Genomic DNA, 24,976 nt, shown 5'->3' on the forward strand with positions numbered 1-24,976 from the left:
GTTTCAGGAACAACACATAAATAAAAGGCTTTGTCATTTACAATGTCAATAGCTCAAACTCTAATAAATGCGAGACCTATTCCATTGCAAATGCTTGTTTTTAATTGTCTGACTGAATTAAGACCAATGGCACCATTTCATCAGCATCACAGAAGAAGCAGAAGTGATATTATATGCACTTTTAACTCGATGACATCACAGTAAAAATTATATCACGTGCTCCTTCAGCTGCAATGAACGAGTCATAGACGTGACTTTGGAGCAGGCGTCGTGCAATGTACATCTGGTTTGCAAGAACTTTCTTAAAGCAGACAAAGTTTACAAATCTGCATCAAGTAATTGTTTTAAAAAACAAGATATTAATTATACTCCTTTTTATATGGAAACGCACACTTTCAAAATGTGGATTACAAGTATTCATCAAAGAAGAGAAGATTCAAAACAGGTAATAGAAACATGACCTTCCTCCATGAGGTCAAATAGTTTTATTGTGATTAAACACTACAATACGGTATATATCCATAAAAAACTCTATATTTTATATAAATTATTCCTTCCTTTCATCAATTCTTTTTTTCCGAGACAGCTTTGGTACATGTGATCTTATGATTTATATAAGTATATACACATATATATCGATATATATATGTATATATATATATTTAGATTTAAATACTTTATTTTCACAAACTCAACACAAAGTACAAAACTAATCCAAATTAGGGATATTACAATCTACACAGTGCTGTTCAGCGGTAGGAAAAAATCTTACCTCGAAGTATTCATGTCACTAGCTAAGCTATAAAGGCAGATCTAGCAGACATGACAAAAATATGCACCATTTACCAGCAAACATTTTGTAACTTTTTACAGTTGACCAGTAGCAATCAATTGAGCATCATAAATAGTTAAGCTCTCAGCCGATCTTCCATCGAGTTCTTCTTTCTATGAAGGCCAGAGGTTATTTGTCATGAAATGCACCGTTAGTTATATTTGTATGTCCTTTTTTCAATATTTAACTTGCCATCCTGTGGTATTAATGTTCGAACAGTTTGTCCTGCAGTTAGCGGAAATAACTGGAACATTTCCGGTCGGGCAGTGTGGGGTAACCAACCTTAAACTGTTCTGTGGAGAGGGAGGTATGACATTGCAATAAACAGGCATTCCATTGGCTGCAAGTGTTCCTTGACCTGATTGGTTTGGCATCATCATCGATTGTTGATATGATGGTTGCGGCATTCCTTGAGATCCCTGGGTCATTGGCACCTGCAAATATGATAGTGGATTATTAATTCACTCAAGTGAATAGCACGTTGTTCAAATTCAAATTCTCTCGTTTTCGCTTATATCTACGATTGCTAGTAAATTTTGGGCTCTGCATTACAACGTAAACAGAGTAAATACAAAGGATGCCATATTTAGGAGTCTGTATGGTCAAGGACCTGCATATCACCATCCAAAATAGCATTACATTAAATATTTCTAAATTTGTGAACAATTTTCAATGATTATTCATTATTAATTCGATCTTTCATGCCTTTGCTACACAAATAGGATTGGTATTAAAACTAAGAGGAGATTATTGGTCCAATTGTACATGTTTTGACTAATCTAATTCCATTTTTGGGGGTAATAGTAGGAATGAAACAAGACCTCATAGGCAATATGTCCCAACTTTTCATGATGTGGTGGTTGGCTATATAACCGGCTGTTGGGAATATAGTGCTATTTTTATGCATATTATCAAGCTATAGGAAAATATGGTGAGATTATTTACTATTTGACGAGTGGTAATGTAAATATTTATCTAAAAAGCAGAAGTAAGCACTATTTGGTCAGTGGCCATGCAAACAGTAAGTAAACATCACTATTTACTCAGCTGCTAGTTAAATACATGAAAATATGTAAGATCTGGCTGGTTGCTAAACAAACAGCAAAGCAACATCATTATTTGTCGAGCACTGCCTAATGATGAAGCATGACATCCTTCGGGGAGTGTGAGGGCACCAAGATCAGGACACACATTCCCCAGACACCATCATTTGAGAACGACTGTAGTTTCCCCTACTAACCTTCTTCCACAGGAACTGTGACTCCCATAGGATATCATTGTAGTTCTCAGGAGCACAAGTCACTGGACCTACATATAGCTCATTGTCCCCCCTTTACCTCAGTCTTGCAATATTAAGGTTGGTGCTTGCACCACTTACTTAAGATATAGGTTTACTATATCTAAGGGTCACTGCACTTAAAACCTGCAAGTCACCCCTATAGCATGCCTTTGCAATCCTGAAGGCAGGGGGCTTGGTTCTAGGTGAGAGGGTGCCCCTGCATGAGCAGGACACCCCTGCATCCTACGGAGTCCATTCTCCCGGGTTGTCAGTGAAGCAGCCATATAAAATATAGAGGGGCACAGCGTAATTATGCGATGACCATCTCGAACACTGCTGCAACAAATCCTATCATGTTTGGTATCAAACATGTTGGAATCATACACATAAATGGTGTGGGAGGTATGATTCCAAGCACTGGAAGAGCCCTCCGTTAGGCTTCAATGTTCCCGGTACCAGTCCTGTAGACCTGGATAGCACAAAATGGTTGCTGCCAACCAGAGACACATTTATGCCCTCCTGCTGCTGAGCCAAGCTCGAGCAGAGGAAGATGGAACAATAGGCATCCTGTCACAGGGAGGTGTAACCACCTCCGAGACAGGATTATATTGGGACCAGGCAGGTGCACTTGCCAGCGCTAGAAAGTCAGCATGAGGGGCACACTTGGTGCCCCCATGCATAGTCCAGTTCAAACCAGTTCTGGGAGCCGTTGGCTCCCGCTCTGGGGTGAAACTGGACAAAAAACATGGGGGTAACCACCCCCCTGTCCAGACCCTCCCATGGGAGGGTCCCCTGAATCTTCCGAACCCTTTCCCTAGGGTACCTTAGGGCTTACCTGGGTGTAGGTCCCTAGATTTGTTGTGGGATAAGAATCATATCAGACACCACTGCACTTCTACCGCCTGGGCACTCTGAACTCCTCTGGACTTCGTTTGGACCTGACTTCATCTCCCTTCAAGTCTGTTGCATCACCTGTGCCTGTGCATCATGCAGGAACCTTCCAAGCCCTGTGAAGCATCGAAGACACCTGAAGTAATCTCTTTGGAGGGAAGGAGTCACTCCCCTGCAATAGCAGGCACTGCAACTAAGTCGACCGGTCATCAGATCCTGAGCTCCTCCAGACTCCGTGGGTTATGCAACACAGGCGGTGGTATTCCACAGCTCCCAACGCCTGCCCAGCCCTCTCACCAAGTTTGAGGCCAGTATCCCTCGTGGGGGTTGCAATAACCGAACCCCTGTGCACTGTATCCAACTTGCAGTTGCAAAGGCTTGTGGGCTTCTTTGTAAGAAGATCTTGGGGTTCCAAGTAGCCCCAACCTCGAGCTCCTCCACTGACCAGACTCTTCAGCCACACCGCATCATGTGCATCGTGGCCTGCATCTTTTGGTGTACTGCTTGAGGTCCTCTTTGGCATGTGGGTCCACTTGAGGGTCACACTTGTTACTTTTAGGCTCCCTTCATTGCTCGGGCCTACCCTGATGCCCCTGTCTTTGGTAAGTCCCCTGGGCATTGCTGGTCCTGACGTTGCTCCTTCATTGGTTCCTGCGTGGCGTGCCTTTGCCAAGGATTGTTGGTGCTCCCGCCGGACACCGACCCCTCAGCACTCGACAGCCTGCGTGGGACAACTCGTACCTGGGTCCTGGTCTTTCTATACCACTTTCTTTGTAAATGGTTTGGTCCTCGCCTGGGGCTACTGTGTATTTTGTGCTATGCACTGTGTTTCTTTGCTAAAATATTGTGTGCATTATGTTTATCTCCCTGCTAAAGATATTGGACCGTACTAGAAAGTATTATATAATAAATACATATTTTTATAAACGCTTGGTGTGGTTCTTTTTCAATTAATCTATACTATAAGATTGCATTCTGGTAAAACAAGCTTGAAGGCTGCTCTCCACAGCTACCACTTAGAGAGCTTTCTAAGGTTGTCTAAGACCTCTTAAATCACCATAAGGGTTGCCTTGACTGGTGCAAGGTGTCCACTTACATTGGTGGACATCCTATACCAGGCCAGTTTCTCACAGACATAGAGTGAAATAGTGTAGAGTAGAGTGTCAAAGAGTGGAGTTGCGTACAGTGGAATAGTGCACAGTGGCGCAGAGTAGAGTGGAAGGGCATACAGTGTATTGACGTACATTGGAGTGTTATAAAATGGAGTGGAGTAGAGTGTAATAGAGTGCAATGTAGTGGGGTAGAGTGGAGTGGACTGCAGTGACTGGAGTAGAGTACAGTGGAGTGACAGAGTGCAGTGGCATAGAGTGTTTTAGCGTACAGTGGAGTGATGTAGGAATGAGCTACCTGTTTCCTTAAGAAAGTCAAAAAACCTTCTTGCTTTTAGAAAGGAGCTGAAGACCTGGCTCTTCTCGGTATAATTTTTCTGTTGAGACCTCCGGAGCTGCTGCGTTGTGTCTCTTAGCTGTATGTCTCTTTGCCAAAGCGCCGGGACGCCCCTCGGGGCAGCCGTGCGCAATAAAAGAGATTTTTAACATAACATAACATAACATGTAGATTGTAGTGATGTAGAGGGGAGTGTGGGAATTGAAACAGACATAGTGTGAATGTATGTTAACGGAAATAATATAGCACAAATATAGATTATTTGGTGTAAATGATCATCTTCGGTAGTATGTGTGAATAGATTAAGTAACTTTAAAGTGAAAATGTTTAAAATACTTAGTTATATATTGTGCCACGGTATGCCGTTGTACGTGCAAATGGTAAGGCAGTCTGTGATTGGCTAATAGCTGTGTTTACCAAACGTAAACGGCAACCATGTTGTTTTCAGCACATTACGTCTGTGTTTTGCGTTCTGTGTTTCACCGCGTTCTGGTTTGGGGTCTTAGTTGTAGGTAAGGAGTAGGTTTTATTGTTGATCTCTATCTATTACCAATTTATTAATGTATTTATAGGTACAATTAATATATTTATAATTTTCTATATATTTTTACAGGAGTTTGGGGAGAACTGCACATTTTTATTAAATGATTTTAAGGAGCACGGTAATTTGGAGGTAGTACCAAAGTACTTAGTAGACTTTTCACTAAAGATTTAAATATGTTAAAATGGCAAATATACTGTTGACCCTACATTTTTTAAATTTATGGATATAGTGTATTTTTTATTTTTTACCATGTTTAGTTTTTTTTATAATGTATGTTTTATACAGCAGTACACCTGAGACAGTACACTCATACTCTGTGTATTTTTTTGAAAATATATAGAAACTTATAAATATTTTTCTCTACCTATGACCACTTTGTTATACCTTATCTTACCTCCATTTAAGGGCGTACTGCGGAACACAGGCAAACTGTACCTGAAATCTACATGGCTGCCTATTTCTTTTGTAACAGAAGTCATTTGCCAATCACATAATGACTAGTCATCTTCATGATCTGTGTTAGTACCGTGGCACTACTTCAACAAAAGATATTGCCAAGTTTTTGATCATTATAACTTTATAACCCCTTCATAATATCACTTGCAATAGCAGACATGGCAATCTAAACACTATAATGTATATTCATGGCAAATGTAATCAAATTCAATATAGCCATTCCTGAAGTACATTGAATACAAAAGTCTATGGAAAATACATGGGGGGGGGTCTGCTTTGGGACCCTCCTTTCATCTTTGCAGCCCTTCAATGATTCATCACAAACATTTCCATCACAAAATATAGACAATGCTATAGGTCTGGAAAGTGTTTGGGATATATTCATATACATTTCCCTATACTTTTGCAAAGGGCAATCCATGATGATCTATGCCCTAGTAGTGGACATGTCTGCCAAGAAGGCAAAATGTAAACTAGGGCTGGAAAGTTAGTTGTAAATAACACCGGGAAAGACACCCCCCCTATTTCCGTGTGTGGAAACCGCTAAAGTGTAGTAGTAAATATCCATCTGAGTAAATATTTACGTGTATAATTATTTTTATGAATCGGGCCTTAGTTTGTGAGCTAAATTTTGGAAAATGTACCCGTCGTAAATACCTGATAAGACGGCATGGTAGGATATTGAACCATCATGCCTTGCACCTGGTTTCCCTGTTGATTGTTCATCATATTCTGGCTTTGTGGGGGCGGCTGCATCCCCATGAGTCCCTGGAACCCCTGTTGTTGATTTGGTAAAACAGACTGGAACCCTGCAGGAAAACAAAGATGCGATTCAGGTTAGTTAATGACATATGTACATTGCATAAAATACAATCAACGGTATTTTAGTAAGCTGTAAATAAAATTCTTTGTATAGGATCGATTTCTGTAGCACACATTTTTGTAACTAAAACAGTATTCAATCAACCTAAAATATACTAAAAGTTACTTCTCTGGAACGCTACGTGAGAGGAGCTATACGAATACAAATGAGCACAGACTATTCTTTGACTTCAAGTAACCTGGTCCCGAGCTGACTTATCAACATATTCAAGTGGAATATCCCCAGATGATTTGCAAAGAACCTCTGTACTTTCATATTAGATCTGAATCACTTCATGTGGTCACCACAGTATCATAGTAATTCACAACACCAACGTTTGTCCTATATATTGAAGAAATAGAGAGATGGCAGAAAAACATTAGTAATTATTTAAGGAAGTTTTTTTTAGTAGCTTCAGGTGCTTCTTATCATCATTATAAAAACACACGTTTTAGGAATATAGTATCTGAATTTACATTTCAGTTTGTTTTACATTGATGTGGCCCAGGATTTGGGTAAATGTCAGCAAATTTGGAGAAAGGCTAGGTGTATGAATCCAGCACTGGGCAGGACTCCCTTGCAGAACCGAGCTTTAGTATGACAGGGCCTATCTGCAGTTAAGAGGGCATAGGTTTTAATCTACAAGTTCAATGATTTGGCTATCCTAAAAGCAGAACCCAAGCACCTCTGCTTTAGAAAAGAATGAAGACTAAACTGTTTAGTCTTCAAGCCTCACACTATTTCACATGGCATAAGGTCCTGCAGCCACTGTGAATTAGAAAGACATCGATGCCAGCACTGTAAAAATTAAAAAGCAATATCAAAAATACATCCGAGTATGCCCTGCTCCCTTGACACCAACGACATAGCCCGGCAAGGGGGGTTTCAGTGAAAACTATGGGGCATATCAACAAGCGGCAGCCCGCTGCCACTCTTAGCGTGAGAATGCATATCGCCGGCTATCGCTGGAAATGATCGCCATGCTAGCGCTGTATCAACAACGCATAGCACAATGGGGATAATTATTCCAGTGATAGCTGCGTTTTCCATGGAAAATCACTGGTTTTCCAGCGATGTTCCATGGAAAACTGCGATATCCTTGGTGATAGGGCGAGTGGTCTTAGCCACACAATCCACCCCCCATGTTAGGTATGCCTTAGGCAGGAATTTAACAGACATTAAATTCCTGCGCTAAGGCATACTTAACACGATTTCAAATATCGCTAACCCTCGTTGTCAATATGACAAAGCTGGGTAAGCGATATTTTCCCATGGTGTTTTGTCAGGCTCGCCTCCTTTGCATCTCATTAGCGATGCGATGGGAGGCGTGCTGACAAGGGGCGCTAATGCAAGGAAACACGCACTAGCGTGTCTTTGTTGATAATGCGATAATATTATCGCCGCTTTTCACAAGAAAACGGGCTCTAAAGCGGCGATAATATTATCACCGCCCCTTGTTGATATGCCCCTACATTGGGACAGTACAATAAACTATGCTCTATCTGCAATACAATTGCATACAAGTATCTCTATGTAAACACGGAATAAAGAAGACAGGGGTCGAAGAAAGCTGGAGGAAAGACCTATTTTGCATGTGCACTGGTCACTGACAGGCATATTTCCAGCCACGGTCCGTGCAGGTAACTGCGGTGGGGCGGGGTAAGGAGGGATTTTGAGGGACAATGCCGAGGGAAAATTAATTATTTATTTAATTTTCCCTCTGCATCGTCCATCAAAATCCCCCCTTACACTGCCCCACCGCCCCACCGTTGTTACCTGCACGGACCGCAGCTGCATATTCCCATACATAAACTTTTTGCATACTTCACCAAATTATAAACTATCACCCATGACTTAAATCAGGATTATATCTTGTAGTCCCACATAATAAAGTAATTATAGAATGCATTCCTTCTTTGATTATATTTATTCACAAAACACGAGGTCGAAAGTATACTTGACTAGCTAGCAGAAAAGTGCTGTATTTAGCTAGAGTCTGTGATGGGCTTGGACAACGTTCTACACATTCTGGAGCCATCAGCAGCAAAACTGTGATTTTAGATATTCGCTGAACTACAGCTTTGTCAAAATTCAAGAGACGCCAATCATTCTTAAATCCTTGAAACCAGCTGGGATTACAAACTGGCTGCTGTCAAAAGCAGAAGACAATGTCTGCATCTACAAAGTGTTGCTTGGAAGTCCTTGTCCTGTCAAGAGGGTGCAGTACTGACAACATTGTGCAATGCTAAAGAAATGTAGAACATTGAAAAGGGGGAATGCAGGTAAAGCCATCAGAGTAAAAGACAGCGTTCACTATATGATCGGTTAGAGACCATCAAGGGCAGTTGGTAAGTTTTCCATGCTTTGCTACTGCTGAAGGGTTCACTGGCCATTGATGCATGTCCTTGGGAATCATAACGAAGGAGACGCAGAACACAACAAATAGCACTAATATATAGGAAGCAAAACATTTATAATATTAAAAATATCCCTAGGATCAGTGTGAAACAAGCTTGTAGGACCATATGTTTTGATTGGTAACTTCTCAGAGAATGAACCACCTGATTATATATCTCTGTGAGTTATTTTAATTAATGTTGCATCTTCCCTCTTGAACCAATCCGCTTTTTGGTAGAAGTATTGAACCGTCTTCTTAGTTCTGCTTTTGATTTTCTAGCATTAATCTTTCACTAGAAGTATGAATTCCTAAACTGGCCGTATTCCTCCAGCTTTCATAAAAGCATCCATTCATGCACTTGTAACACTGCTTCCTTCATTGTGATAATTAAACTTCAGCCAATTTACATCCACCTTCTTGTGGCTCTATCTTGCCAGGTTGTTTGAAAAGGCCACTCACCCTGAACCATAATCTCCTATTCTTAAAGGTCTATCTTTTCCAACATTCTTGGAAGTATCAAAATAGTTTCTTGTCTAAAAACCAAGTTCAATAAAATATGCATCCACTAGCAACCCCTTATCAATGGCATGGATAGACATGGAAGGATAGATGGCCCTAGTACTAAGCATTGTAGCCTCTACTGATAGTCATCTCTCCAAAGCAAAATCAGTACGAGTACTTCATTTGTTCATCGTCTTGCAGATTGCCCCAAAAGCAATTTACCATGGACTTCAGCTTATCGTCTTAGGTGAGAATGTAACTAACTATACGTGTTTGATATCTCATAGTTGGCTTCTATTATCCTTGTCTTGTGTTTAAATATATAGGTCCAGCCTTCCTCTATCTAAGGTCAGGTTACCGCTATTACTTTCCAATATACTAGGGGGCAGTTAGGGATTGCGCTCAGTTGTGGCACCGGGATATTACTACCTGTACGGAGTGGACTCCTCCAGGGACTATTTAACGTAGTTCTAGTAGGACAATCCTACCCTCCTTTTGTGCTAAACCAGGGGCATCAAAAATGGATCCCATTGGTTTCAGTCCTCTGACTCACACACACACACACAGAGTCCTCCTCCAATAAACATGTCACATACTCACTGTACACGCACACAGACTTGACGTACACAGATGATTCAGCTCAATGGGCTTCACCTCACAGAACAATAGAACTCTGCATGAGAGGGGTCACTGGGCCATGCTGTCCATGATAGATATAACAAGGTCTGGTCACACAATACAATATCAAACAAGGTATGCTGCCACTGCTGCTTTACGTGATGAACCCAGAAAAGGGAAAATAGTCTGTAGTCCATTATGAGGGCATTCTTAGTGGGGCCCCTCCAGGTCACAAGACAAATCCTGAACCTCACTTTGTCAGGGACAGGCCTAAGCCTCTGTGCACACACTAGATTATCCAGGACCAAAATTTTAAAAAAGGCAGGATACCAGATTCACATGCAGTGGGCACTAAAGGCAGTGAAGCATATCCTAACATATGATGCAGTGGACATTCCCATCCAACACAAGTATGTTCGAGAGGGCTCAGTTGGTCCCTCCTCATGAAGAGTCACAGCAGTCCCCGTTCTTGTACACGGGTAACAACAACCATAGTATGAATGTAATGTGGCTAAACGATCTGATGACTACAAAAAAATAGCAGTGTGCCAACAAAAGCTCTCACCTCCTGCCTGATCTTATAAAACACAAATTGCACTCTTCTGCCTGCTAATTGCTTGTAGGTATTTTAAGCTAGGAACCATATATATACTCATGAAAAGGCTTTATGAATACATTATATTGAAGCTAACTTCAATCAGCAACAAATATTTTAGTTTTCCCATGGTTTTGTAAGTCATATAGGGTCTGATTATGAGGGAGCAGATTGCAAGTGAGTGAGGTTCATTTAGACCCATGTGTAAACCCCTCTTTATGCATGGGTCAGAGTTACAAGTTTGACGGTATTTAACGCAACTGACAATTACTCAATCTTTTTTAAATTTCATCAGGTCAAACCTGCCAAAATTTCACGGGGGAAAATCATACAGCATTTACTATATCATGTACTTTTTGTGCATTAAACACCAAAAACCTCATGTTAATCCCCACAAACTCGTAATACATGTTATGTATTGCACCTGATAACTTATGTATCCTGTGGTATTGTTGTTTATCAGCAGCATTAAAAAACATCTAAACTCGTAATCAGGCCCATAGACACGTTTCTCCTAAGCAATTGTTTCCTCATATTTGAAATATGTGCTATGCTGAAATTGCCGACCATTCTACATAAGGTCATTTCCAGCTAAAATCAGTACCGGAGAGCAGTAGTATGCCATTAAGGAACATCATGTGCCTTCCACAATGTCAAATGTGAATTTGTACACATGTTCACAATGGATGCACGTCCACGGGCTACGATTTGCCACTACACTGATATATAGGAACGGAAACTATGACCTAAGTAGCAGTGTGCTAGATAGTCAAGTATTTCTTTCACAAATGCCATGAAGTTGCTTCCAAAACGTTGCAAGTTTAAAAAAAGTACGAAAAGTTTGTGAAACTTAAAACAAACACATACATTTTGTGAGCATTCTGTCACAAAATAATTTTATATGAACCTTCTTCTACAAAAACATTTTTGGGAAAACTGTTCACCCACAAGTGATGATTTGTGGAGTTCAGTAAAAGCTTGCCATCTTCTTAACCACCGAAAGTTGTGTACTCTTTAGCACAAGTTTTCATTTCACTTACCATTCATATTAAAACATGTTAAAGGCATTAACTATAACATAAAACAGTTTTAGAAAGCTTAAAGTACTTTGTCTAGCCCTTTTCTTATTTTTTCCATTAATGTATTGTTATTATTTAATCTGACCTGTTGCTTGCTATCATTGAGTAGAGAATCAATTTGAATCCCTTCTGCTAGGTTTCTTGAAATATCGAACGGTGGTTAGTACTAGCCCTATTTAAATGTCTACAATCTTCTTTTAGTCCAATTGCTAAACACTATATGAGAGGGCAAACTCTGGGCAACCAGTCTTATTTATAATCATGGTACATAACTGGACAGCTTCAAACGTACTTAATTGAACACCAACCAAAACTCAGTTTTCGATCTCTCACTCCCCTTTTCTCCATCATACTGGGCTCACAACTGATATATTCAAATCAATTCAGAATTCTCTCCTTGGATGGATATATATAACTAATATCTGTTTTAGGTAAATCAAGCATCTGAGGAAAATTCTGCGGTACGCGCGCCCTGATCACCAACGTTTCATAGTCACAGACCTGACTCAGTTCAGCCTGGCTTATGGAAGTTCATGTATCTCAGTCTACCACAGAAGGAAATCAGTCAGCTCTAACTCAGCCAAATGTTGCAGCCTACCTACTGACAAGTTTGAGATATAGAGTCCATATTTCTCTTTGCTTATATGTACTTGCAGGCTTATAGACACAACGAGTATTCTTTTGGCTTTCCAGAACTCCTCCACTTTTTTCTTGGCACCCAAGACCCAACCACAAAAGCCTAAAGGTCATCTCACAAATGGTTGGCATACAATCCCAGGACAAGGAGAGTCTCGTTTGGTGTTAGGACCTTCTCCATTGGAGCTGCCAAGGAATGGATTAGACTGCCTTTGAAGATACTCTCTTCGTCCTCCCTTTCAGCTTTTCATAATAAAACTGGAAACTCTGCTCTTTAATCAATAAAATCAATAGTCTGTCCCTTGACACCTGTTTCCAGCTATGTTACTATATATCTCAGCGTGATGAAGGCATGGTGTACATGCTCTTAACAAACAATAATATAAGATAACATCACAAAGACCATTAGATGATAAAAAAAAAAAATCCCCCATTATTCTACACACCTCAGTGCTCTATTGTAAGGAAATTACAGCTTGCTATTTCTTCCATCAACCTCATCAATTTCATAATATCAGGTGCCTTCGAGCAAAATACAACAAATCTGCTCAGACAGCTGCCTGCACAGCAGGTCTTCCAAGCTTCACCTGCTGTGACATCTGCTTTGCTTCACACTTTACTGTCCAGGAGGGCAGTGAAGAACAAGGAAAAGTGTACAACTAAGCGCAAATATAAAAACTGTGCCAGTTCCCCGTCAAACAAGGTGTGTGCCTTCAGATTGCTAATCCTAGAAAATAACTCTTCTGTGGAATATGTGTTCCCAGATACATAAGCAAATGTTTCAAGGCTGACTTGTGTGACACCATTCTGGAGGGTTAACTTTAAAGGTAAGAAACGTGTCATGGTGGATTTAAATCACTCCCAGAATACACAAAGAAATTACTGCAATAGAACATTCGGTAAGCATCCCATTTGTGTCAAGGCATATTTATGTGAAGTAGTTTCACCGGTATGGAAAACAATCTCTACGTGGGGCATGTTCACCTTTACCTTTGTATAAAGGAGACACACTAGTGCAAAATTCACTTTTTTAGTGAACAGTCAATGTTTTCACTTAATAGGACACAAAAGGGATAAAACAACAGTGTATGCTTTACTCACACATAAAAGGCACAGTACAGGTAGCAGATCTAAAATCTTTGCGCACACACAGAACAAATACAGTACCAGCTATAACTGTGAAAACTTCTATCACACAGGACAAGTATACCATAATTAGCATCAGTGTGAGTTCTCCACTCAAAAATGGATAACACTAGCAGCAGAACTACAAACTCTGTATTACGCTCTTAATCTCTATTAAACACACACAAACACAGACATATGCACAACAGATAATGCAGACGTGACTCACTGAACAACCAGCAGAGCGCTTGCATTAGCAGTTTAAAGTTCTTTTATGAATTTTAGACTACTACAGGGCATACTTCCATCAAACACAGAACGTGTAGATCCAACGCTAGCATCATTCACACATAGACTCCACCAAACTTGTGCAACATCAGCAAAAACTTCCTTCATACACGCAACTGTCTTACCATTGAAGACATTTACCACCTGGTGGCTGTTCGCCTTGATCAGAGGAACCCTAGATGAATGGTGCCTGGGCAACAGTCCAGTTTGCTCATATCATAGTACACCCATGTGAGTACGGTTTACATCCTCTAATCTCACACCTTTACTCTGTATGGACGCTGATATAAATATCAAGCATAGAAACTAGACTATAACCATGGCTTATTAGTAAGTTCCCATACTGGGGCGATATACAGGAGAACCAGGCTTCAAAATAAAAATAAACAAACAGGATATGCCACAGTCACCGCATTGAGACACACACCCTGGAGGAAGCCCAACAGAGAGATGTGGTCAACCTTAGACAGATTCCTAGATCCGTATAAACCGCCTTAAGCAGTCGAATGATGGCAAACTAGCGAGAAACAACCACAATGGCCGACGGTCAATCTACAACCATCCGCCAAACGCTTTTATGTTATATGTTAATGTTATATGTTAAAACTGGCAATAGGGCCGAAAGACAACTGTCCAACACAGCCAATGCGAGATGTCCTCAAGCTTACCGGGACAATGGAACAGCTACCGTGACACAAAAGAAATAAGGCCCCAGCGTGCCGCCAGCGAATACTGTCAACTGCTATATGTAGTGTGAATTTTGTACTTTGTCAAAAGAAAAAAAAACTAATAAAAATATATTTTTTTTTAAAAGATCTGACTAGATGTTGGCAGCCACTGTAAATACAATGGGGCACATACAGAATTAAAATATAAAGGGCCCCCAATCTAAGATGAGAACAACACCAGCATAGTAGCATCTAATAAACGGACACGGAATGAGAAATGCAAGAATGACCAGTATTTGTTGCCCTGAGTACTTTGCTCCTTTCATTACTTTTCTTGATTTTTCAAGTTGTTCAGAGCTAGACATGTAAATCTTATCGAGTTTTAATTTCTTTACAAATTAATATTAACAGATTTACATTATATAAGTACAAGTATGCAAGTGCAATCATGAAGCGTAGAAAAACTTGCGCAAGTCGAGTTCTAACCTAACGTGTCAGCTTGACTTCAAAGTTTTTACCAGCTTAGGGAAAGCTCATAAATCTCAAGTTCTTTCATTTCACAGACGAGCAGTTAATTAACAATTTTATTATTTTCATTCTGAGACTTGTAGTCCTGCATTTATAATGGCAATAACAAAATGTAAAGTACCGATTCAAAGGATAATACAAATAATTAATACCATGGCCACACTGGACGTAGAACAGTTTGAGCGCCTAGCCAAATTGTATATCATAAAACATTTGTGGCGCAATATTGATGGGGCTAAGTACACTGCTTTTATTTCTCGTAACTACTTTTCCTTTTTCAATTCAATGCACTGTAAATTATCTTCGAGTGGTCATGATGCATGAAATGGAAAAACTACTTAATTGGCATACAGGTCGTGTTTTTTTTAACAAATGTTTCTTGGATAAAGCTGAAAAGGTGAGCCACACATGAATATGCAACGTGAATCACTCACATTTCATTGACATGGAAGTAAAATACCATGTTTAGGGCCTGATTCAAACCCGATAGATATAGCATAAGTAGGATCAATCAGTCAAAACATGCCCAAATGCACAGGAATTGTTACTGAATTTTATGCAAATGAAAGAACACAGGAATAACAAGCGCCACTATGTAAACAGACAGAGACATCCAGGAAAAGCAGCTGAAGACCAGCGTGACAAGCTCATTTCACGGGCTCCACAAGTGCTACTTTGCTGCATCCCTGGTAGATAGTACCACATGGTCCCCATCACCCAGTAGTCACTGCCAGAACAAGTGTGGAGCCTCCAAGCCACTGGAAGTCGCCACTGGGGACCGCTGTCTGGTAACACCAGCAGCGACATGCAGCCCTTTGGGCAACCCACCCAGCTGTGTTGCAGATTACGGAAACCACAATAGTAGCTCAGCATTGGCTCAAGCTTGCACTACAACAGATGCCTGCACTGCACTGTTCCCAGTCTGCTTAATTTGATCTTCCACTCTGAAGCCGGCTCACTCAGACTTACAGAAAGAACACAATTAAAAGTCAGCATCCCTGTTCAATCAGTCAATCAATCAGAGCATTTGTAGAGTGCACTGCTCACACGTGAGGGTCTCAAGGCCCGAAGGTGGGGGGGGGGGTTGGAACAGCCAGGACTTGAGAAGTCTCCTGAAGGTCAGCAGGTCCTAGGTCTGTTGCAGGTGGATGGGGAGGGTGTTCCATGTCTTGGGAGCAAGGTGGGAGAATGATCTGTCGCCGGTGGTCGTTTGATGGATGTGTGGAACGGTGGTGAGGGCGAGGTCAGCGGAGCGAAGCTGGCGGTTCGGGCTGTAGAAGGTGAGTCATTTGTTGAGGTATGTTGGTCCAGCGTTGTGGAGAGCTTTGTGAGCGTGGGTGAGGAGCTTGAAGGCCATCCTCTTTTTGACAGGGAGCCAGTGCAGGTCTCTCAGGTGGGCAGTAATGTGGCCAGCCGCGGTCGGTAGTGGGAGTACCTGCCGGGCGGTGACGTGGGGAAGGGGAAGGGCAGGGTGGGGGGTAGGAATCTATGGATTATGGAGCTTTACAGGTAAGTAAACATATAAATAAATAAAACAAATTTCGTTGCGCACACTGCATTGCATTTGGTGATGCAGTGCACTCAACAAAATTTGTGTCAAGGAAGCGGGTCAGTTGCCTGTTGACAAACTACTGGATGACTTTCAGTGGGAACGGGAGCAGGGAGATGGGCCAGAAGTTCTTGAGGTCCTTTGGGTCCGCCTTCGGTTTCTTTAGAAGGGTGTTGATGTCAGAGTGTTTCCAGCTCTCCGCGAAGGTGGCAGTCTCGAAGGAGCTGTTGAGGATCTTCCGGAGTTGGGGTGCGATGATGGAGCTCGCTTTGTTGAAGATGTGGTAAGGGCAGGGGTCGAATGGTGAGCCGGAGCGGATGGTGTTCATGATTTTGATGGTGTGTCATCATTGACGTGGTTCCAGGAGGGCAGGAGGCTGGTGTGGCTGGGGGGAGGTGAGTCTGAGGTGTCGGCAGTCTGGGTGTTGCAGCTGTCATGGATGTCTGAGATCTTGCGGTGAAAGATGGTGGCTAGGGAGTCGCAGAGGTCTTGCGACGGTGGGATGTCATTAGAGCTGGGGTTGGAGAGTTCCTTCACGATGTTGAAGAGCTCTTTGCTGTTGTGCGCATTGTTGTTAATGCGTTCTTTGACGGAGGTCCTTTTGGCGGTTCGAATGAGTTGGTGGTGGTTGCGGATGGCGTTCTTGATGGCTGCGTGGTTGTCTGGTGTCTGTTTGTGGCACCACTTCTTCTCGAGTCTTCGGCAGGTCTGCTTGGATGCCTGGAGGTCGGTGGTGAACCAGATGGCCCTTCTGTCGGTGTGTCTGTTTGAGGGTTTCTTGATCGGTGCGAGAGTGTTGGCGCAGTAGTTGATCCATTGCCTGAGGTTGCGGGTGGCTGTATCAGTGTCGGTGGGGTCAGTTGGTGGGACTCGGACAAGGGTGGAGATTAGCTGGTCTTCGGTGACCTTGTTCCAGCTGCGGTGGGGAATTCATTGTGGGTGGTTGTGCGTGATATGTTTCTCGAAGGAGAAGTGGATGCAGCAGTGGTCGGTCCAGTGGAGTTCGGTGGTGTGGCTGAAAGTGACGTGGTTGCTGGCGGAAAAGATGGGGTCGAGTGTGTGTCCGGCGGAGTGGGTGGGTGTTGTGACGAACTGTTTGAGTCCGGATTGGAAAGGTTATCGAGCAGGATTATAGAGTTGCTGTCATTGGCGTTCTCAAGGTGAAAGTTCAGGTCTCAAAGGAGGATGTAGTCTGTGGATGCAAGGGCATGCGTGCTGAAGACGTTGGTGATGGAGTCAGGCTCTACACACAAATTTCAAGCATTTCCCAATCAACTGAATGAGGATTTTCTCAATTAGTTCAAGATCAACCCACTTTCCCATCTGAAGCAGAATAGGTTTCGAGCTATCTAGTTGTTTGTTAAATTCTGGATGCCACAAGCTCTGTCTGCTGGCCGTGATTTTGCATTAATCCAATGTTTTAATGGCAGCACTATATGGATTATCAGGTTCTAAATCTGAATATTCGCTTCTATGATGGCGCAACAGTGGTAAACAAATGTTTTAGTAGTTAAAAGCAGTTGAAAGAAGGGGCAATTGATTTTGGGGGGCATACATAACAAACTTATAGATGGTTAAAAAGTGAAAATAGGAACGTTTTTCTATTGGGGTTCTGAGTGACATTGTAGAGAACTTGAGCTTTGCTATTGTTATCAATTTGATTTTGCTCTGAACCCCACAATGAAAAACACCCCCGTTATTTGCACTCACCCGCCGATAACTCTATATATCTTTATCTAACGCATGGCATAATATCTTGCAGTGATTTTTAACGTTTTTAAATAATAATCGATTCTGTAACAGAATACCAAATATTATCGGTATGATTAAAACAATAATTATTCATACAAATGTTGACCAAGTCTCCATGGTTGTTTTTCAAGATTGTTCCACCTTCCTTATAGACAAATGGTTACTGATATTATATTAAAGCAAAATAAATGTTTTTAGGTGTTAACTTGAATAACAGTACTAATTCAGGCAGTTGCATTGAGGCAACATAAACCTGCATACAAGAGTATCAATGTGCCCTGTTTCAATGCACAGGAAACGTGACATGATGCACTCTTTCAATGTAGGGTCCAAATGAGGTGCAAGACATATGCTAATTTTCGTTGTGGAAGTGCAAAAGCAAAACACGACCAAAATCTAAAGAGAAGGCTTGATGCCTGTGCCTTCCTCCTCATGTATTCCAAGTGCGGAAATGTGGGGAAAATTACGAGCAATTTCTACCTTACAATGATTGCCATCAATAGTAGAAAACATAAGTGTGACTACTGACAATGGCAAATGGAAAACATTTTCCATCGTAAGGACCTGCAGGCAAATACTATTTGAACTAGTAAAACACTGAGGGCCCGATTCACAAAAGACCTCCACACTTGTAAAGGAGGCCCTGCAGTTGTGTTGGGACCTCTGTACTGCAGTTACCCATTGGGGGGCCACAACTACGGGGCCTCTGCCACAAATGTGAAGGCCTTTGTGACTCCAGTCCCTGAATATTGTTAAACCGATGTTATAGCCTTAGTTAAAGAGTCTTTTAAGCAACTGGTTATTTTTAGCAACTGCAGATGTGGCCTGTGCAGGTAACAACGGTGGGGCTGAGTGGGGGGGGGATTTCGCAGACAAGAACAAGGGGAAATTAATTATTTATTTAATTTCCCCTTGTCATCGTCTCTCAAAATCGCCCCCCCCCCCCACCTGGCCCCAACGCTCTCGCTCAACCACTCTTACCTGCATGGGCCGCAGCTGAGCAACTGGTGACTTTTACTTTTTAAATTTTTCTTCATTAAACGGTACAGGCGTTGGTGCTTTGGGAACATGCAACAAGAAGACTCTAAAAGACTATTTTCCCAGGGGAAAAAAGCTAGAAGTTTCACTGTAATGGTGATTTCATGACTGCCGTAGCATTTTTTGGTCTGCCGTGAAAGAGCAGCCTTTCCACCTAACGTGGAACATATTCATAGACCAGACTTTCTCTCCATCCCAGGGTGATATTTCTCCCTCACCAACTGTTTTTGGTTGTTAGGATGTATCCTTACACTTTCTATTCCAAAACATGCATTACTATTACTATTTCACATCTAAAAAGTACACTCAAGCATTACACATTTAATTTCTTATGTCATACATACGTTATATGCACAAAGCAATCCTTTTCGCTTATAGAAATGAAGGCGAGACTGTAATGACGGCTTTCTTGCCATCCAACCTTAAACAGATCTATACAGCTCAATAATAAAGGCATGGGAGCCTTCAATAAGTATTTATTCTTGCTTTCATTTAAATGTTAAACCAAGATCAAAAACACAGTTCACCAAGTCTAGCTTCAGTATGTTAATACATACAAGCACAGGCAAATGGCACATATGCATGCCGTTGTATATGTGGATTACACTATTAAAGCCATAACCCATTGCCAGTACCCTTGTTATTCTTTACTTTCCTAAGAAAAATGTCTGGAGAATAAACTGGTTAGCTATATTTCACTAATACATAGACAGTCAAAGATTTATCAAAATTGACGAGAGAGACGGTACTTTTTTGCAACAGGAAACTATTTTTAGACAAGCTAAAATTCCGTTGTAATCAATTAAAGAATGTTAGCTTTTAGCTATTCGGGTACAGTATCCAAATGTTTGATGCATAGATCTAAAATATTTGACCATCTACTTTTACAGATCTTTTACAGATCTTACCTCAAACTTATCACCTGCCAGATTTTGTGAGACAGTATAGGGAAGTAGAAAAGTAGATGTAATTCTTATGCTGGGCATGCTGCATCAACCTATCATTTAAAACATGCCACATTAGTGGGACATGCTCCTTTCTTTTATTTGATGAAGCACAAAGACTTACCTATTAAATCTATGACAGATGGGAAGGCAGGGATGGAGATGATGATGGAGCCACATAGACGAACCTCAAATGAAAGGATGTTGGATGTAGTGCTCTTTTACAAATTGCCAATCAATCTAACAAATTGCCATAATGAGGGTGCTATTGAATGGGAGACTATGCTGCTGATGAAATCATATTAAAAGTTTTTCTACCATTGTAGTGGAATACGTAGGCCTACGGACCTTCACTTTAGCCTCACAAAGAAGGATTGGGGAGAAACCCTCTGTGAAACATGAACTTCTGATACTCACTTTATTTGAACTGTTTCTCCAAAGCTGCAAAACATTTGCTTAGTGAAGGAACCATGATTATATAGTAATATCCAGCTCCTTAAACATAGGTCCTGTGGAGATTTGGTTCCAAGTTACAAGGGTAAATGACAGAATTTAACTGAGTAACAATGGTTCATATTCATGAAATAAAAACAGAAATCAGCAGGCCAAACATTATTACATAAAGGTATTACCATTTCCTCACAGAGTGATTAGACTAAAAACTTTGAAGAAAGTGTGTACCTCACTAGACCTTTAAACACATTTTAAGAATAAGAACATATTCAAATTTAGCCCCCAAGGAATAAAGTTAAACATAACAATAGAACCATTAATCGAAACCAATAATTATCTGCCCAATTCTCACAAAAATAAATGTATAACTTTGTATGTAATGTGATTTAGTCAGGTATAAGCAGTATTGGAGAAAACACTCACTTTAGCAAGTTAAACAGCATACATGTTTGACCAAAGCACCAGATACAGAGATGTGGAAGCTTTGCACCAGTCCTTTTAAAGATATCTGTCAACATATCGATATCTGTACACTTAACTATTTAAATGCCAAGCTACGTATTATAGGCAGGCTGATTGATGAGGTAACTATTTTACCTAATCCAAGAAAATAAATCATGACATAACTGGAGGTCTTCCTATTCCCTCCAGAGACATCCTTGGGTCTCTGTAAAGCAGGATAATCTAGTCCTAACCAGTTTGTTATTTCATTTTTTCATGTGTATGCGTGCTTTATATGCCTTGAAAGAGCGTGAACATACATCATTGAAAAATGAGATATGGAATTCTGAAATGATTTGAAATACCACCCCCTAAATCAGGAAGTCGCTTTGGTAGACTCAGTAAAATTACTTTGTAAAGAAGAACAAGGACACTTGTGTTCATACATTATAACATTTACTGCCCACTGAGACAGTAAATAAAAATGTCTCCCCCTATGAAAATACCTGAGCACAGATGGGAAACAGGTCAAGCACATACCATTTTACAAGCACAGCAAGAGGAATCGCATACACTCAATTTAGGGTGGGTGTTGCTTCTATTATGGAGAGGCCTAATGAAGTTCCCTATTTTTGTGGGTGAAAGTCACCCGGAAGTCACCAACACAGCACTGAGTCTCAGGCAGTCGTGGCTGTGCCCCATGTACAAACCACCCAGCAGTAGACTGGCTACATGATGTTCAAAATTGGGCAGTGTACGTGGGCAATCTGTAGCACTATAATTCTTAACTAATTTGTAAGAAATTAAGTTGCATGTTGGAGGGCAAGATTTTCATAGAATTTGCTGCCATAAAAACTTAGTTCAATCTGCCCAACGGAGCAAGTAGTATCAATTGTACTGTAGTGATGCCTACAAACTGGTGACAAAGCTCAGATCAACTGAACTTTGGAAATGGACTGTGTCTGCTAACTGACAATAGGGATAATCACTACTGGGCATACGATGGACACCATTGTTCTTCCTACAGACAAATAGAACCACACTTGTAAGCTATATTTTGCAATCTATTTTACAGCAATCTGCTTTCACTGCCATTCATAGAAAAGATGAGAGTACATTACAAAGAAGCATTGGCAAAGCCAATGTATCTGGTCCTGTCACTAAATATAGGGGTTGGTCCCAATTATCTTCTAGAGATGTGGGCTAGTCATATATAAAGAACAGACCAGTAACTCTATTGAGATCAATCTGAACTCTTTCATCAAAAATAGCACGTATATTATTTTTGGACATCAGCCTCACTTGTACAAAACATTCATTAAAATTAATTTTAACATCCGGACACTACTCCACTGTTACAATAAGTAACACTAGATAGATTTGAAACCATCTTCAGGCACGTACATAAATGTATTTACTATTTTGTATTCATGTTTAAGTGCCTATATCTTGCTTCACCACATTAAAAATATTACAATGGTGCAGAATGGTGCAGAATGCATTTACAAGCCATTTGAAAAATTTAAACAGAGCAAAGGAACATAGATGTGTTAAACACCGATTACCAGACCACGTGCAAACATTGCTAGAACAAGGATGATAAAGCTGACAAAATAAACAGAGATAAGAGATGCTGTGTCAAAAAATGCATCTTGTCCTACTCATGCATGTATTTCTTAAAAGTAAATGGGCATGAAACCACATGTTCTCCAGTGAGGTCACAAACCGATCGCCGAGTGTATGGTCTATTATACAATTCGCTGGACTTGCCCCAAGTCTTTCTTATCTTTAGAGGATGTCGTTTTGTATAATTTTAAAAGTGGGCTCACATTCCCTTTTGCAGTCTTGAAGAGGCCATAAAACAGATTAGTCAAAACATGTCAACTATATACTGAGTTCACACTGACAGTTAAAAAAAGAACAAATTGACACATGGACCACTGACCTAATTATACTGAATGGTCAACATTTTACCATTAAGTGACAGCTACAATGAAAGTGGACTATCTCTTGACAGACCCGGCATAAAAAACACACTTTGGACCTTCCACTCATATGTTTACGAGGACAGTGTGCATGTGGTTTTTTAAGGTTTTGTGTTCTCATTCGGAAAAAGTATTTATAGAATATATTGTTGATATATTGTAACACTGGAGGAGGTGTCTGGATGTTAAACCTAAATGTAATTAATGTATTCAAGTGATGGTGATGTCCAATAATAACATATGTGTTATTATCGACGAAAGGGTTCAGATTGATCCCTCCAGAGGCACTGTTCTGTTGTTTATATCTGCCCATGGCAACATGGTGTCATGGTTATGTTTTCAAAAGTTTTAATGGAGGTATATATTTCACTAAAAATAAAAAGCAGAAAATGGGGAAAAAGCATGCCAATGCCTAAATATGGCGGTCATGGGCTTGCATTAAAGATTTTAATAAAAAATATAAATAAATAACCATTGCATAGTGTTTTAGAAGAACAGTATGGATACTTCCTAGCGGAACTTAGAACTAGGACAGAGTCAGTGTTAGAACAAGTATTTTAATTTTTTTTAATTTAAAATACCATCACAGAAAATATTAATCTTATTGCAGCAAAAAAATAAACTATTGAATTTAAACTAACATGTAGACATAATTAAAACAAAGAAGGATGACACAAACAATAAAAAAGATTACAAAAAAAGGGAACAAAACATAATTGACAAAGTAAACTACTTGCCCACCAGCCCTGGCACTGATAGGAACTTATTTTAGGCAGATATGCTGCACAGGTAGAGAATCCATCTCTCTGATGTGGGCCAAACCATTACTCCAGGCTGTAACCTGTGGTGGGCAGACTCCAAATAAAAATGACAGTTTAAAAGAACAATAGATGACTAGGGCTGACCTAGTGCCCCCTTATGCATGTATGTATTAATTTGAAAATTTTTATTTTTTGCATGAGACGAGCAAGCCAAACTTAGCCAGACCATAAAATATGAATGAATACCCAGAGTCTTATGACTCTGGACAAGTGTTGGTTTGCTCTTTTTGGGGAATTCACGAAGGTTTTCCATGTTAAACTTGGAAACTTCTCACAGTAGGCAGCATCCAAGTGTACGCATGAACAACCATAGTAATTTCCATTTTGCAGGGTAAAATATAAAGGTGTAGGTTTGCTTGGGTGAGACGCTGCAGATCAGGTGCAAAATAATTATCTGTCCATTCTTATCTTTTTTTCTATATTGGGAAAATGTTTTTCGCATTGGAGAAATCCCCTACACCAGGAGTAAATTTCTGATCTTTTCTACAGAGGGAAATGGTTAGACAGATGTTTATGAGTGTGCACAGTTTCACAGTATATTCAAGCAGCATCATCTTATGATATATGGGGGACCAAGGCAAACCTTATTTTGGGGCCAGTATGGAACAACGTTCAATTTTACTATCCATTTCAAGCCCACATTATGCATGTTAAAGCTGTCAGCCTTTGGTCTTCCCCCACCCCTTTTGTCTTCCTCCTCCATTTTTGCTATCTCGTTTTTGCAAGCCTTAGTACTCTGCACACTTTACCTCTGATAACCAGTGCTAAAGTGCATGTGCTCATTCCATAAAACATGTTAAATTGTCTTATGCCCAATTGACATATTTAATTTACTTATGAGTCCCTAGTAAAGGGGAATTACATGTGCGCAAGACCTGTAAATTCAATGCTACTATCAATGATTGTGCCACCCATTTAAGTAGCCCTATTAAACATGTCTCAAGCCTGCCATTGTATTCTGAGTATGAGGTTTTAAAACTGCTGTTTCAATCTGGCAAAGTAACGCTTTATGCCAGACCCAATCATTCCTTTCTAATACATATAAGTCACACCCAGGACAGGCCAGAGGGCAGGGTGCAGTATATTTTAAAAAGTTGCAAATGTTCTTTCAGGTTTTACATATCCTGGTAGTGAAAAACATTTGCATTTGTTTTTCACTACTCTATGGCCTACCTCTCCCATAGATGAGCATTGGAGTTATCTTATTACATTTAAGAACTGTAATTTCGAATTGGGAGCAGGTAACC

The 24,976-nt window shown here is 40.6% G+C and overlaps 1 protein-coding gene across 6 annotated transcripts in view; it reads right to left on the reverse strand.

Annotated features, from left to right (window-relative positions):
• Window positions 1–446: 446 nt before the first annotated feature.
• ARPP21 (cAMP regulated phosphoprotein 21) overlaps window positions 447–24,976 on the reverse strand; it is a 344,186-nt gene continuing 319,656 nt past the window's right edge. For all 6 annotated transcript variants that reach the window (XM_078688292.1, XM_078688289.1, XM_078688294.1 and 3 more), the window contains 2 exons: window positions 6,106–6,257; window positions 447–1,266 (listed from right to left, as the gene is read on the reverse strand). In XM_078688292.1, coding sequence (XP_078544418.1) covers window positions 1,009–1,266; window positions 6,106–6,257 — 410 coding nt within the window. In that variant the 3' untranslated portion in view covers window positions 447–1,008. The remainder of the gene's footprint in view (window positions 1,267–6,105; window positions 6,258–24,976) is intronic.

The sequence above is a fragment of the Lissotriton helveticus genome, chromosome 4_1, assembly GCF_964261635.1.
Source record: "Lissotriton helveticus chromosome 4_1, aLisHel1.1, whole genome shotgun sequence".
Taxonomy (NCBI): domain Eukaryota; kingdom Metazoa; phylum Chordata; class Amphibia; order Caudata; family Salamandridae; genus Lissotriton; species Lissotriton helveticus.